The following is a 15,366-nucleotide window of genomic DNA, read 5'->3' as shown; positions in this document are numbered from 1 at the left end:
TGCATGTGACCTATTGTGGTGAACTAGATATACCTGTCTGACTGCTCCTGTGGCTCCTCCCACAGACCCCTGTATAAAGGCGACTGTGGGCTGCTGCTCTCCCTCATTTTCCCCAGGATGTAGTGTTGTTTATTCTTCCAGTCAATAAAAGCCGATATCTCGTTTCCTAAGTCTCAGCGTGAGTTATTGATGGTGCATCACCTATGCTTCTCCCTCACAGATTGCAGTAGGAATTCAATCAGTATGGTCACTGCCTTCTGATGGTTCCTTTACATTAACCTCCCTAATAAGAGCTGAGTTATTGCACAACACCCAATCTAAGTTAGTAGTTCCACGAGTAGGCTCAACAATCAGTTGCTCTAAAAATCCATTTCGTAAGCATTCAGTACATTCCCTCTGTTGTGATCTCACACCAATCTGACTTTCCCAATTCTCCTGCAGATTGAAGCCACCCACTGTTTTTACAAAGGAGAGAACGTGTTTTGGAAGCTGAAAAGCCTGAAGGTGAACACACCAGGGTGCGGAAAGAGGTAGCTGAAGAGATTATGAAGGCATTATAGTCATAGAATACTACAGCACAGAAAAATCTTGTCCGTGCTAAAGCATTAATCTGCCGAATTCAAACAACTTCCACCTGGACCATAGCCCTCCTCATCCATGGACATAGGCAAACTTCTCTTAAAGGTTGAAATCGTCCCTGCCACTTGCCCTGGCAGCTCGTTGCACACTCTCCCCGACTCTGAATGAAGAAGCTCCCCCTAAGTTTTCTCTTAAAGTAATGAGTAATGATCTATCACGAATCACTAGATTTTGGAACGGTTCTGGCAAACTGGAAAGTTGCAAACCACACTCCACACTTTAAGAAGTGAGAGAGGGCAGAAGAAAATTATAGGACAGTTAGTCTGACCTCAGTGGTCAGGAATATGTTGGAGTGTATTAAGGGTGTGTGTTTTTGGATACTGTAATTGGGGACGCATAATGAAGTAGGCCAAAGTCAGCAGGATACCTTTAAAGGAAATTGTATCTGACAAATCACTTGCAATACTTTGAGGAAGCAACAGGCAAGATAGATAAAGCAGAAGCAGTGGATGTATTTTGCTTGGATTTTCGGATGATGAGTTCATGAATCACTTGCTTCTGGCATGGTCCCGGAGGACAGGAAGATTGCAAATGACAATCGACTATTTGAGAAGGGAGGAAGGCAGAGGAAAGCAAATCATAGTCCAGTTAGCCTCACCTCATGCTGGGGAAGTGTTTGAGTCTATTATTAGAGATGAGGTTTTGGGGTACTCGGAGACTAATGATAAAATAAGTCAAAGCCAGCATAGCTTCTGTACAGGGAAATCTTGCCTGACAAATCTGTTAGAGTTCTTCGAGGAAGTCATAAGCATGATGGACAACCGAGAGGCAGTGGATATAATTTACTTGGGTTTTCAGAAGGCATCTGATAAGGTGTCACACATGAGACTGTTTAACAGGATAAAAATCAGTAGATATACTGGCATGGATGGGAGGAATGGCTAACAGCCAAGAGGGAGCGAGTGGGAATTAAAGAAGCCTTTTCTGGTTGGCTAGCAGTGAATAGTGGTCATGGGGCAGTAGTCTGTCCGCTGCTTTTCAAATTATTTGTCAATGATTTGGATAATGGAATTGCTGGCTTTGTGTCAAGGTATGCGGATGATTCAAAGATAGATGGAGGCGCTATTAGTGCTAGGGAAGCAATGCGACTGCAGCAGGACAGACAAATTTGAAGAATGGGCAAAAACTGAGAGAGGGAGAGTAGTGAAGGAAGAAACTTCTTGGGATATAATGACAAACAGACAGACATACTTTATTGATCCTGAGGGAAATTTGGTTTTGTTACAGTCGCACCAACCAAGAATAGTGTAGAAATATAGCAATATAAAATCATAAATATTTAAATAATAATAAGTAAATTATGCCAAGTGGAAATTAGTCCAACACCAGCCTATTGGCTCAGGGTGTCTGACACTCCGAGGGAGGTGTTGTAAAGTTTGATAGGCACAGGTAGGAATGACTTCCTATGAAACTCAGTGTTGCATCTCGGTGGAATGAGTCTCTGGCTGAATGTACTCCTGTGCCTAATCAGTACATTATGGAGTGGATGGGAGACATTGTCCAAGATGGCATGCAACTTGGACAGCATCCTCCTTTCAGACAGCACTATCAGAGAGTCCAGTTCCATCCCCACAACATAACTGGCTTTACGAATGAGTTTGTTAATTTTGTTGGTGTCTGCTACCCTCAGCCTGCTGCCCCAGCACACAACAGCAAACAGGATAGCACTGGCCACTACAGACTCGTAGAACATCCTCGGCAGATGTTAAAGGACCTCAGTCTCCTCATGATATAGAGACGGCTCTGACCCTTCTTGTAGACAGCCTCAGTGTTCTTTGACCAGTCCAGTTTATTTTCAATTCATATCCCCAGGTATTTGCAATCCTCCACCATGTCCACACTGACCCCTTGAATGGAAACAGGGGTCACCGGTGCCTTAGCTCTCCTCAGGTCCACCACCAGCTCCTTAGTCTTTTTCACTTTAAGCTGTAGATGATTCTGTTCACACCATGTGACAAAGTTTCCCACCGTAGCCCTGTACTCAGCCTCATCTGCGGTGCTGATGCATCCAGCTATGGCAGAGTCATCAGAAAACTTCTGAAAATTTCCTTAACGATTCTCGAAAGATCATTGCTAATGCATTCATATCTCTTCAGCCATCTCTGGTTGGAGTACCACCTGGTCCAGGTGACCTATTTACCTTCAGACCATCTGTTTCCCAAGAACCATCTCCCAGGTAACATAACTTTAAACATTCTGACCACTAACATTAGGGACTTCCATATTCCTGCAAGTGTCTTCGACAGATAAGAGTGATGCACAATACTTATTCAGTTCATCTGCCATCACCTTCCACCCCCACCCCATTACTACCTCTCCAGCATCATTTTTCAGAGGTTTGATATTCACTTCAGCCTCTCGTTTACACTATTACCTGAAGAAAAAATTGTTATCCCCTTTAATATTGCTGCCTAGCTCATCGATGTATTCCATCTTTTCCTTCTCAATTATTTTAGTTGCATTCTGTTTGTTCTTAAAAGCTTCCCAATCATCTAGCTTCCTAGTAATTTTTGCTCTAAGCCATCTCTTTGGTTTTTATGTTGTCTTTGGTTTCTCTTATCAGCCACAGTTTTGTCACCTTACCTTTAGAATACTACTTCCTTTTTGTGATGTGTATATCCTTGCCTTCCGAATTGCTTCCAGAAATTCCAGCCATTGCTGCTCTGTTTTCAACCTTGCCTGTGTTCTTTTCAAATCAATTTTGACCAATTTTTCTCTCATGCCTCTCTAATTCTCTGTATTCCACATCTGACTTTAGCTTCTCCTTCTCTAATGTCGGGGAAATTTGATCACATTAAGATCCCTTGCCCCTGAGGGTTCTTTGAACCTGAGTAACCTAATTAATTCCAGTTCATTACAACACCCAATCCAGAATAGCTGATCCCCAAGTGGCCTCAAACACGAGCTGCTCCAAAAAGCATCTCATAGGCATTCTAGGAGTACTTCCTCTTGAGACCAACACCATCCTAATTTTCCGAATCACCTACATGACAATCCCCCATAACATTGCCCTTTTGACACGCATTTTCTATCTCCCATTCTGATTTGTGGACCACATACTTACTACTGTTTGGAGGTCTCTATACAATTCCCATCAGGGATTTTTTTTTTACAATTGCTGTTTCTTAATTCTACCCACAGATTCTACAACTCCCAACACTATGCCATCTCTTTCTAATGATTTTATTGAATATTTTAACAACAGGTTCCACACAACCCCATGGCCAGCTTGTTCCTGGCTTGTTCTTTCAAGAAACATGTAAGTATCTGGGAAACAAGAGGACCTGAAGATGCTAGAAATCTCGAGTAATACACACAATGTGCTGGAGGGGCTCAGCATGTCAGGCAGCATCTAATGATGGGAATCAAATTTTTGGGCCAAGACCCCTTATCAGGACTTTTGATACCCACGTATCTGGAATATCAAGAAGCTAAGAAAATAGGAAGTAGTGCAAAATAGGGAAAACCTTTGAAAAATTTAGTTCAAGGCTTTAAAAAAACCTGTCAGAGCTCAATAGTTAACAACCACAACAAAGGCAATAAACACTTCCATCAACACTGACATTGAATTATTTTTTACAAAGATATCTTGGTCCCATTTCAATCAGTAGAATTTACAAAGATAAATAAGAACTTTAGAAAACTTTAGAAAAGACTATTTACACCCAAACCCACTTAGATTAACACCAGCTTGGACAGAACGAGGAAGAGATATAACACACATGATAAAAAATCACACAACAGTCAGATAAAACTAAGTATATATTTTCATCAAAAATGAACAGGATTCAGCACTCCATGTGTGTATATGCAATCGTGATAAGCAATACAGACCAGAAAACTTAAATGAAAGACCAACTCAGAAAAATGAATTACCACTATGGAAGAAAGCATTAACCATTGGAATGAGTATGACCCTCCATGGGAGACATCCCAACAATCTGAGCAGATCAGATGTTGACAAAGAAGCATCGAGCACTCCACTGAGAGTTCGAGACTTCTTCCCACAAACAGAGGGGTTCCTTGCAGAAATACAGGACAAGGTGGTTAACAAAATGAAAAAAAAATCAAAAATACATGAAATACAAATAAAAAACAAAGCAGTAAGTGCAGAAAATGCCAAGAGAAACCAGACACAATCCAACACATTCCAGGATTCTGCAGTAGTTGAACTCAATCTGATCACTTGTGCAGGTACAATGAAGTTCTAAATATCATTCACCAACATCTTGCTTTAAAATACAAACTCATCAATGACCTCCAGCACTTCATCAAGGCACCATAAATTCAAGCCTGATCCAGTTTTAGAGTTAAAATCTAACATTATATGATAATCAATACATTATGTCAGATAGGACAATTCATAATAATTATCTGGATATAATATTACAGGATAAATAAGCAGGAACAACTCGCTCAATAGATAAAACCATTCCCAACACACAAATGTTCCTTGACCAGTGAAGCACCTCACCACAGCTATTGTTTGTATTATCAGACAACCAAAAGATTTTCTCTGCCAATCAGCTTCCAAATGTTGCTACTGTGTCATTCGTTGCCACGTCCTGCTGAATCCCTTCTCCTGATCATACATTCTTACACCAACCATCATCCAGAGCCCCAAACTCTGCCCTTTGCAGACCCGCCTCTGGCTTCTGACCCTGCTTCGTTTCCCATTCTGCTTTCAGTCTTTGGAGGACAGTGGTGTTATCTTAAGAAGCAGGGAAAATTGCACATAATGTGGAAATGAGCCCTGAATAAGGAGATTAACTACGAATGGCATTCTTCCTCAGTCCAGAAATTAGAGGGCCAAGGGACATCTCAGACAGAACTGCAGTCAGCTCGACTTCTTCAGTCTGCAGAAAATTCAAGGGAAACCTCTTCACCCACAGAGTGGTGACTGTTTGGAACCCATCACAACAGGGAGAGCGAGAGGGGAACAAAAGGGGAGGATTTAAAAGGACTGTCGTGGAACAGAATCACTGGCCGGGTCCAGCAGGCCTGAGTTGACTCACACTAGGTGTGTTATAAATTCACTAAGTACTGGAGACAGAGTTTAAAATAAACTGATTTATTTGTCTCAGATCCAGAACATTAAACTCCAGTCCCATTAAAAGTGAATGTGCAGCAGAAGAAACTCCTCCCATTCCCAGTGACCAGGGTGCAGAACTGGGTGTGGTGAGCAGCAGCAATAATTGCAGAGTTCAACACTGACAGTCACTCTCGAAATTGCATTCAGCAACGGTGATGGACAAATCTCCAGCATGCAGCTCATTGAAACTTTCTTCCCAGTGTGAACCCGGTAGTGTGTCACAAGTGTAACATGCTGTAAGGTTTCACTACTGCTACAGTTACATTACTGCTAATGTAATGGCCTCTATGTAATTTTTCACTGCTGAGGTAAAGGTTTCTATGTAGCAGCATTGTTTAGGTTACAACTAGAGATAAAAGGGTTTGGAGTGCAAGGCTATCCAATGACAGCAATGTTCTTTCTTGTGAGTCTGAAAGAGAGATTTTCGTGGTCTTTTGATGGGGAGAGATGGGAAAACTCGAATGGTGAGAGTGAGCCCTTTCTCTTTTCTTTTGGTTTATTTCACTAACTATATCGTCAAAGTAAGAATTATAAAGCTCAATTATTTAATCACTATTGTGTACCATTTGTTATTTCGGGGTACTGATTTGTAACAGGGGTCATCACATAGCACCCACCCAAACAAGATTCCTTATATTTGGCTGGGCCAGGGGTCTATCACCCCCTATATAAATCTGCTAGCCAAAGCAAGAGTTACATGAGGTTTAATGACTGAGTAAATTGCTTCCCACATTCACAGCAGGTGAACAGCCTCTCACCAGTGTGAACTCAATGATGCACATTTGGTTGATTTGATTGAAAGAATCTCTTCTGAAAGTCTGAGCTGGTGATCGGCATCTACCCAGTGTGAAATTGCTGGTGTCTCCGTAGTTAAGATGACCGACTGAATCCTTTCCCACAGTCTCAGCATATGAATGGCCTCTCCCCAGTATGAACTCGCTGATGTACCTTCAGCTTAGATGAACAAGTGAATCCCTTTCCACAGTCTGAGCAGGTGAATGGCCTTTCTCCAGTGTGAACTCGCTGATGTAACTTCAGTTTAGATGAGCAAGTGAATCCCTTCCCACAGTCCAAGCAGGTGAACGGCCTCTCCCCAGTGTGAACTGACTGGTGTGCCTTTAGTGTGTATGACTGAGTGAATCCCTTCCCACAGTTTGAGCAGGTGAAAGGCCTCTCCCCAGTGTGAACTGACTGGTGCCTCAGTAGCTGCGATGACAAAGTGAATCCCTTCCCACAGTCTGAGCAGGTGAACGGCCTCTCCCCAGTGTGAACTCTCTGATGTACCTTCAATTGGGATGAGCAAGTGAATCCCTTCCCACAGTCTGAGCAGGTGAATGGCCTCTCTCCAGTGTGAACTCGCTGATGTACCATCAGTTTAAATGAGCAAGTGAATCCTTTCCCACAGTCCGAGCAATTGAACGGCTGCTCCCCAGTGTGAATTCTCTGATGTACCTTCAGTTGGGATGAGCAAGTGAATCCTTTCCCACAGTCCAAGCAGGTGAATGGTCTCTCCCCGGTGTGAACTCGTTGATGTACCTTCAGTTGGGATGAGCAAGTGAATCCTTTCCCACAGTCCAAGCAGGTGAAAGGCCACTCCCCGGTGTGAATTCGTTGATGTACCAGTAGTTCGGATGACCGAGTGAATCCCTTCCCACAATCTGAGCAGGTGAATGGCCTCTCCCCAGTGTGAACTCGCTGGTGTACCAGTAGTTCGGATGACCGAGTGAATCCTTTCCCACAGACGGAGCAGGTGAACGGCCTTTCTCCAGTGTGAGCTCTCTGATGTACCTTCAGTTGGGATGAGCAAGTGTATCCCTTCCCACAGTCCGAGCAGGTGAATGGCCTCTCCCCAGTGTGAACTCGCTGATGTACCTTCAGTTTAGATGACTGAGTGAATCCCTTCCCACAGTCTGAGCAGGTGAACGGCCACTCCCCAGTGTGAACTCGCTGGTGTACCTTCAGTTGGGATGAGCAAGTGAATGTCTTCCCACAGTCCAAGCAGGTGAACGGCCTCTCCCCAGTGTGAACTCGCTGATGTACCATCAGTTTAGATGAACAAGTGAATCCCTTCCAACAGACTGAGCAGGTGAATGGCCGCTCCCCAGTGTGAACTCTCTGATGCACCTTCAGTTGAGATGATTCATTGAATCCCTTCCCACAGTCCGAGCAGGAGAATGGCCTCTCGCCAGTGTGAACTCGCTGATGTACCTTCAGTTTAGATGACCGAATGAATCCCTTCCCACATTCTGAGCAGGTGTATGGCCGCTCCGCTGTGTGAACTCGCTGGTGAGCCATTAGTCAGATGACTGAGTGAATCCTTCCCCACAAATTCAGATGACCAGCCTCTGTGCAGTGTGAACTGACTGGTGTGTCCACAGGTGGGATGACCGACTGAGTCCCTTCTCACACACAGAATAGCTGAATAGCTTTGCCCAGTGTGAATTCGCTGATGTACCTTAAATTGAGATGACCAAGTGAATCCCTCCACACTGTCTGAGCAGATGAACGGGTTCCCCCTGTGTAAAATGACTGGTATGTCAGTCAGTCAGATGATGGAGTATATCGCTCCACATATTCTGAGTAGGAAGGATGATCGATTGAATCCCTTGCTCCACTTCTTAAATATCTGGACAGAGGCATCAAAACTGGTGTGTCGTGTTCAAGATTCCTGCAGATTCCTGCATTCCTTTTCATTTTTAACCTGTAAAAAGATTTATAAAATCCATCAATGGGTGTAGGACAACATTTCAGATAAAATCACTTGATTTGCTAAGGTGTGATCTGGCATCACACTGTTACAGTGAGTTTCAACCCAAGTTGGAGTGAGAAGTCATCTTCTAACTTGGCACAATGCTGGTATCGCTGATGCTCTTCCTGTCTCTGTAAGAATGGGGCATTTCTGCCATCTCCAATATGTGACCTGGCTCAGTTTGTCTCTGTCCATTGGTATTCCCTGTTCCCACTGAGCTGCATGGGTGCCTGGCCCCACAGTAACTGAAACACTCTGGGAATAATACTCTGGCTATCCACATGATCAATGCCCCTCAACAGCTTATACACCTAAAAAAACTCTAAACATAAACAAGGAAATTATACATTGTTTTGAGGATTTGTTGGAAGTATACAAAATTATGAGGGTATGAGGGTAAATGCAAACAGGTTTTCCACTGAGGTTGGGTGGGATGAGAACCAGAGGATCATGGATAAGAGGGAAGGTGAAAATTTAATGGAAACCTTTGGGAAAAGATCTTTACTGAAATGGTCATGAGAGAGTGGTATGAGATGCTAGCACGTGGTGAAAATGAGCTTAATTTCAGCATTTAAAAAAGTTTTGGATGGGAGCCTGGATGGTAGGGGTATGGAGGGTGATGGTCCCGGTGCAGGTAGTTGCATCAGGCAGCTTAAATCTTTTTTCAGCATTGGCACAATGGGCCAAATAGCCTGTTTTCAAACTGAACTTCTCCATGATTCTATGACAGAGAAGCTGGCCAAACTTGTTTGGAAGGGAAAAGTTAGGACTGACATTGGATCAGCAATGGCTGGAGTTTCTGGGAGCAATGCAGGAACTGAGTGATCGATACATCTCAAAGAAGTGGAAGCATTGGAAATGCAGGATGACACAACAGTGGCTAAAATAAGAAGCCAAAGCCAACATAAAAGCCAACGAGAGGGCAAACAAAAGAGTAAAAACTATTGGGAAGCTTTTAGAAACCAACAGAAGACGACTAAAAAATAAGTCAAATGAACTCAGGGCATGAAATTATGATATTATAGTCATCAATGAGTCTTGGTAGCACCCAACAGTCCGAGGCATTTAGAGGAACACAATATCTCTTGGAAACCAATGTTGCCTGCACCAATTACACTTCAACATTTATTTCTACAAGTACATACACACTCTACATTCTCAAAACTTCACCTGAACAACTGCCACTTACCAAGTACTCCTTTGCCAGAAAACAGCCTGTCCCAAGCCACACTTGTCAGATCCTTTCTGATACCATCAAAATTGACCATTCTCCAACTTCGAATCTCAACCCATGGTCCAGACCTCTCTTTTTCCATATTTACTTGGAACCTCATGGCATTATGATCACTAGATACAAAGTGTTCTCATACATTAATTTCTGTCATTAGTCCTGGATCATTTCCTAATACCTTTTTGCATACTTTTATGTCTGGAATTCTATGTGCTGATTAAGGGCATATTTGATAAACTCTACCCCATTTAGTCCTTTTACATTATGGGAGTCTCAGTCAATATTTGGAAAGTTAAAATGACTTACTGAATCAACCTTTGTTTCTTGGCATAGTCGGTGATTTCTCTACAAATTTGTTCCTCTCAATCCCTCAGACTGTTGGGTGCAACCATGTCCCAGTAATGGCTACAATATCATAATTCCCTGTCCTGAGCTCATCAGGCTTTCCTATGATAAGTCTTGCATTGTGATATACACAGCTCAGGACAGTCTTCACACCATGCTCAACGTCTTGATTGATGACTTTGTCTGAGGTCTGAACAACTTCTGTCTGGTGTCAAAACAAACTCTCTGGGACAGCTTCTTCCACCAGTCTACCAGACTTTAATTCAATGCTGAAAGAATTGTATTTCTGTGTAATATTGACTGTGCTGTTGTACATACAATTTATTGTAAATTACTATAAATTGGACATTGCACATTTAGATGGAGATGCAACATAAAGATTTGTACTCCTCATGTATATGAAGGATATAAGTAAGAAAATCAATTCAATTCACCCTCTCCAGTATCTGTTCTGGCATTCTGGTCCATACCCCTTGAAACTTTAGTTTAACCTCTAACCCCCCCCCCCCCACAAGCAGTAGCAAGCCTCACCCCTAGGCTATTAGTCCCCTTCTAGTTCTGTTCCCCTCAGTAACAAATCGTGTATCACCACTTTGACATTCCACTGCCAGCTAATTCCCTCCAACACTTTCTAAAGTGGTCCATCTATTGTTGTGGGGGATGGCCACAAAAGTACTCTACGATGGCTATTTAACATCGTTCCCCTTCCTGACTTTCACCCAGTTTCCTGTGTCCTGCAACCTGGGTGTAACACCTCTCTTCATGTCATACCTATCACGCCCTCTGAATCCCGGATGATCTGGAATTCATCCATTTCCAGTTCCAACTCCTTAAAGTGCAGGTTTACAAGCTGCAGCTGGGTGCACATCTTGTAGGTGAGGGTATCAGGGACACTGGAGGTCACTTCACCTTCCCACCAGTCCCTTCTGATTTGTGAAGACCAGTGTGTGCAAAAATCTTATGCTGTGCAATTTTGACCCAGTGACAGCAGCATGTGCACACTGAATTTTATATAGAGAGGTATTCATTTTAACAATGTCAATAAGAACTTCTATCTCCTCTGGGTTTGATCGAGTTCATCTGCACTCTCACACAACCTATGTAGCAGGCCTATAGTGGATAATTAAGGATTTTCTCGTCAGAGCATTTGGACACCATCCATATGTGATTTGCTTGCTAAGCAACGCTTTAAACAGTCAAATTTCCAAATATCACTCCACTTCTTCCCACATGCAAAATTTCCAGCAACTTTTGCATCACTACAATACATGCAGGTAACACCAGTTTTTGTATTGTACATAAATATTCCCTCTGAACCCTCCCCCAGGTGATAGATGGTGGTGAATTCATTGATGGCAATGCCAATGAATGTGAAGGGAAGGGCAATAGTCTGTCTCATTGGAGTCTGGCACATTTGTGATGTGAAAGCTACATGATGCCCAGGGCAAAGGTGTTTGATATCATTATGTACCAAGAGGAAATGGGACAAAACATGTTCTCACAGGTAGAAAAGTCCAGAGCAAGAGGAAATAGAACAAGCAACACACACATCAAAAACAAGAGAAAATCTGCAGATGCTGGAAATCAAAGCAACACACACAAAATGCTGGAGGAACTCAGCAGGCCAGGCTAAATCTATGTAAAAGAGTACTAATGCTGAGTTCCTCTGGCATTTTGTGTGTGTTGCTTTGATTTCCAGCATCTGCAGATTTTCTCTTGTTTTTGATTATATAGGCATCCGCTAGTCTCATGAGACCATGGATTTCTGCCTTGGAAGGTTTCCAGGGTGCAGGCCTGGGCAGGGTTGTATGGGAGACCAGCAGCTGCCCATGCTGCAAGTCTCCCCTCTCCACGCCCCCGATGTTGTCCAAGGGCATTAGGACCCATACAGCTTGGCACCGGTGTCGTCGCAGAGCAATGTGTTGTTAAGTGCGTTGCTCAAGGACACAACGCGCTGCCTCAGCTGAGGCCCGAACTAGTGACCTTCAGATCACTTGGCCACGCGCCAAGTGGATAAGTGTTTGTAATTGCAGGTAGAACAAAGGTGATTTTCTCAACTGGTGATGGCAACGATTTTGTTCCCTTTCTCCGAGTTCCCAATCCTTGCATTCAGATAGCTGGAGCTCAGCTCTGTCTGAGAGATCCATCGGCTCCCATTCCCTCATCAGCCGGAAGCTCCCGGGGCTGGTGTACGGGTCGTGGGGCTGGAGAGATGGAAGAGGGCAGGACTGTCCCGGGATTGCGGGGTGTAATGTTCGGAACTCAGAGCAATTGTCCCGAGGTCGGAGTTTAAGATAATATCACGAAGAATCGCTCTTACCTGCTTCCGACATTTTCCGAGGCTTTTTGTGCACTGCGCGCATGCGTGATATCCGGAGACCGCTGCAGCCCTGACGCCTGCGCATTTGATCGGTGCTTCACGGGTAATCACGCTGCAGTTAAAAGTTTCTGCATGTACTGGTTCAATGTCCATACCTCAGCTTTTTTCTGTGTGTATAGAAAACTCAGCAGCTGTTTTAATGCAGAAAGCGGCTCCCATAAGAAGATAATCAATATCAACGTGTATCTAATGGCAAAGTAAAATCCTCTTACAAATGCAGAAATGCAGACAAGACATTCTGCAGTTGCTGGAAATACAGAGACGCACACACACAATGCTGGAGGAGCTCTGCAGTTCAGGCAGCAACTAAGCAGAGGAGTACACAGTCCAGACATGCTGAAGTGAGTCGGCCTAAACGTTGTCCATTTATTCCTCTCCACATTTGCTGCCTGATCTGTTGATTTCCACCAGTATTTTGCAGAAATTAACCACGTTTTTTCGGTCAACCGGTTTCCAAATGTTTCTAATCTTTCATTTTTAGCCACATCCTGCTGGTCTGATTCCTCCTCCTCCTCGTAAACTCCAGAACCCATCTCTCTCTGGAGCCCCAAAGCCCTGATTCAGTCTGGCAACTCTTTGGTTTCTGACTCTGCTCCATCGAAGCTGGTCTTCTGGCAGACTTTAGAGGTGCATTGTGTTACAAGACCGCTGGCTCGTTTAAAGACAGAGGCTGATCAGAGTCCTGACGAAGGGTCTCGGCCCGAAACGTCGACAGTGCTTCACCCTATAGATGCTGCCTGGCCTGCTGTGTTCCACCAGCATTTTGTGTGTGTTGTTTGAGGTTCGTTCACTGTGAGAGGCGGGACTATGACGTCAGAGACAAGCTGCGAGGGACGGAGGGGGAGGGGAGAGAGGGAGGGAGAGAGAGAGAGAGAGAGAGAGAGAGAGAGAGAGGAGAGAGAGAGAGAGAGAGAGAGAGAGAGAGAGAGAGAGGAGAGAGGAGAGAGAGAGAGAGAGAGAGAGAGAGAGAGTGAGACTGTTGGAACTTCAGCTTGTCACTGCTATGGGTTGGAGCTCTTCCATGCCCAGAAGGTCGGGTTGATCATCGGCACGCAGTGTACAACGTATGTGTGAATGTCACTTCGTATAATCCATACGTGTGGATTGTTGGAGTATCCCGTGGTATCACTTCTGTTGGCCATTACCTGGAATCGGGGTGTTCTGTGGGTAACCACTTGAAGACGATATTCCTGTCACTGTCACCTGGTGATATTTCGAAGTGGATTTCGGAACGAATCAACGGATGAGATCTTCGGCGACAGTTATTTCGTTGACCCAGCGTGGAATGTGTGTGGAATTCTGCGTAACTGCCTTCTCTCTACATGTTCGTGTGGATTTACAAATCTCTCCTCTCACTCACTTATTCCGTGGATCACTGAACTTTTCTACTTTACCAGTTTAAGACTTTAAGCATTGTTTCCCAAGTTTATGGTGGAGGAAGGGAAGCCCCTTTGTTTAAAAAAGGAAGACATCTCCTTCGTCCTGGAACGAAAAGCCTCATCCTGAGAGCAGATGCGGCGGAGACGGAGGAATTGTTAGAAGGGGATAGCATTTTTGTAAGAGACAGGGTGCGAAGATGGGAAGCTACAGTCCAGGTAGCTGTGAGAGTCTGTAGGTTTATAGTATATATCAGTAGATAAGCCGTCTCTAGAGATGGAGACAAAAATATCAAGAAAGGGGAGGGAGGGTGTCAGAAATGGACCAGGTAAATTTGAGGGCAGGGTGAAAATTGGAGGCAATGTTAATGAAGTCAACGGGCTCAGCATGCGTGCAGGAGGCAGTGCCAATGCAGTCGTCTATGAGCGAAGGAAAACAAGGGGACGGATGCCCATATAGGCTTGGAAAATGAACTGTTCCACAAAGCCAACAAAAAGGTAGGCAAAACTGGGACCCATGCCGGTGCCCATGGCTACGCCTTTGCTTTGGAGGAAGTGGGAGGAGCCAAAGGAGAAATTATTCAGAGTAAGAATTAATTCCTGTTGTGTTCCCAATCACAAATCCTTTGACTTTTCTACACTGCTAAAAGTTTACAAAAGCACGTCAGTGGGTGAAGGGCAACATTTCAACTGAGGTAATTTTAGGCCCCATGGTGCCTTCTGATAAAAAAAACACTGTCACAGCTCAAAACAGTTTGGAGGAACAAGACTTTATCTTCTAACTGGCCACAGTTCCGACATCAGGCACAATATTAAACTGTCTGCTTCCCTCTGTATCAAAATGGATCATTGCTCCCCTTCGTCAGTCTGTGACCTGGCTCAGTTTGTCTATCTCCTTCGCATTCTGAGCATGCACCACACACCTACTGAGATCACATTTTTATTTACACGGCTGTGACTAGAGACTTTCAGATTATTATGTCCCTCCTGGTATCTGTCGGTGGTAAAGTCAGAGTCAGCAATGGTATTGAACCTCAGGAGTAGGTGATTAGGCTTTTTCGTTGGAGATCGATAAACTGCCGGTAGTGTGTGTCTGGATGAGTGGTTCATTTTCAGACTGGGAGGAGGTAGCGTTTGGAGTTCCCCAGAGATCAGTCCCTGACCACAGCTGTTCACAGTTTAATGTCCTGGCGGAGGCAGCGAGATGTGAGATGTCCCAGTCTGCTGGTGACGCAGAAAGAGTGGAGTTGGTGTAGGGGAGGCTATTCACATGCAATTTCGTAGCTTTGCAATCAGTACGTAGTGCACTGTGGGGATGCAGGTGGCGGGTTCCATTACTGGGATCAGTGCACAGTCACTGTGGGCTATGAGGATTTTGTGAATAAAGCGCCATTCTCCAATTTAGAATCTCAAGCCGTGGAACAAGCCTACCGCTTGTACATTTATATTGTATTTATGGCATTGTGATAACCAGATACTATAGCCCTCCACAAACTCTTTATCTAGTCCTAAAGAGTGGTTGCCATTGGGAGCTGAAAGTCCAACGATGTACGG

At 44.2% G+C, this 15,366-nt stretch overlaps 1 protein-coding gene across 1 annotated transcript; it reads right to left on the bottom strand.

The window, feature by feature from the left end:
* Nucleotides 1-6,499: 6,499 nt before the first annotated feature.
* Nucleotides 6,500-12,497, bottom strand: LOC140721643 (uncharacterized). Its single transcript, XM_073036446.1, has 2 exons — nucleotides 12,377-12,497; nucleotides 6,500-8,432 (listed from the first exon to the last, which is right to left on the bottom strand). The coding sequence occupies exon 2, from the start codon at nucleotides 8,024-8,026 to the stop codon at nucleotides 6,635-6,637; it is 1,392 nt and encodes a 463-aa protein (XP_072892547.1). The 5' UTR covers nucleotides 8,027-8,432; nucleotides 12,377-12,497; the 3' UTR covers nucleotides 6,500-6,634.
* Between the last annotated feature and the right edge of the window lie 2,869 nt (nucleotides 12,498-15,366).

This window comes from Hemitrygon akajei, unplaced genomic scaffold, assembly GCF_048418815.1.
Source record: "Hemitrygon akajei unplaced genomic scaffold, sHemAka1.3 Scf000059, whole genome shotgun sequence".
NCBI lineage: Eukaryota > Metazoa > Chordata > Chondrichthyes > Myliobatiformes > Dasyatidae > Hemitrygon > Hemitrygon akajei.
Note: the sequence above shows the minus strand (reverse complement) of the source record. Positions and strands in the feature narration are given on the sequence as shown.

Bases quoted from the DNA above. Each gene is read 5' to 3' on its own strand.
- LOC140721643 (XM_073036446.1), bottom strand. From the start codon at position 8,026: ATGGCTCACCAGCGAGTTCACACAGCGGAGCGGCCATACACCTGCTCA.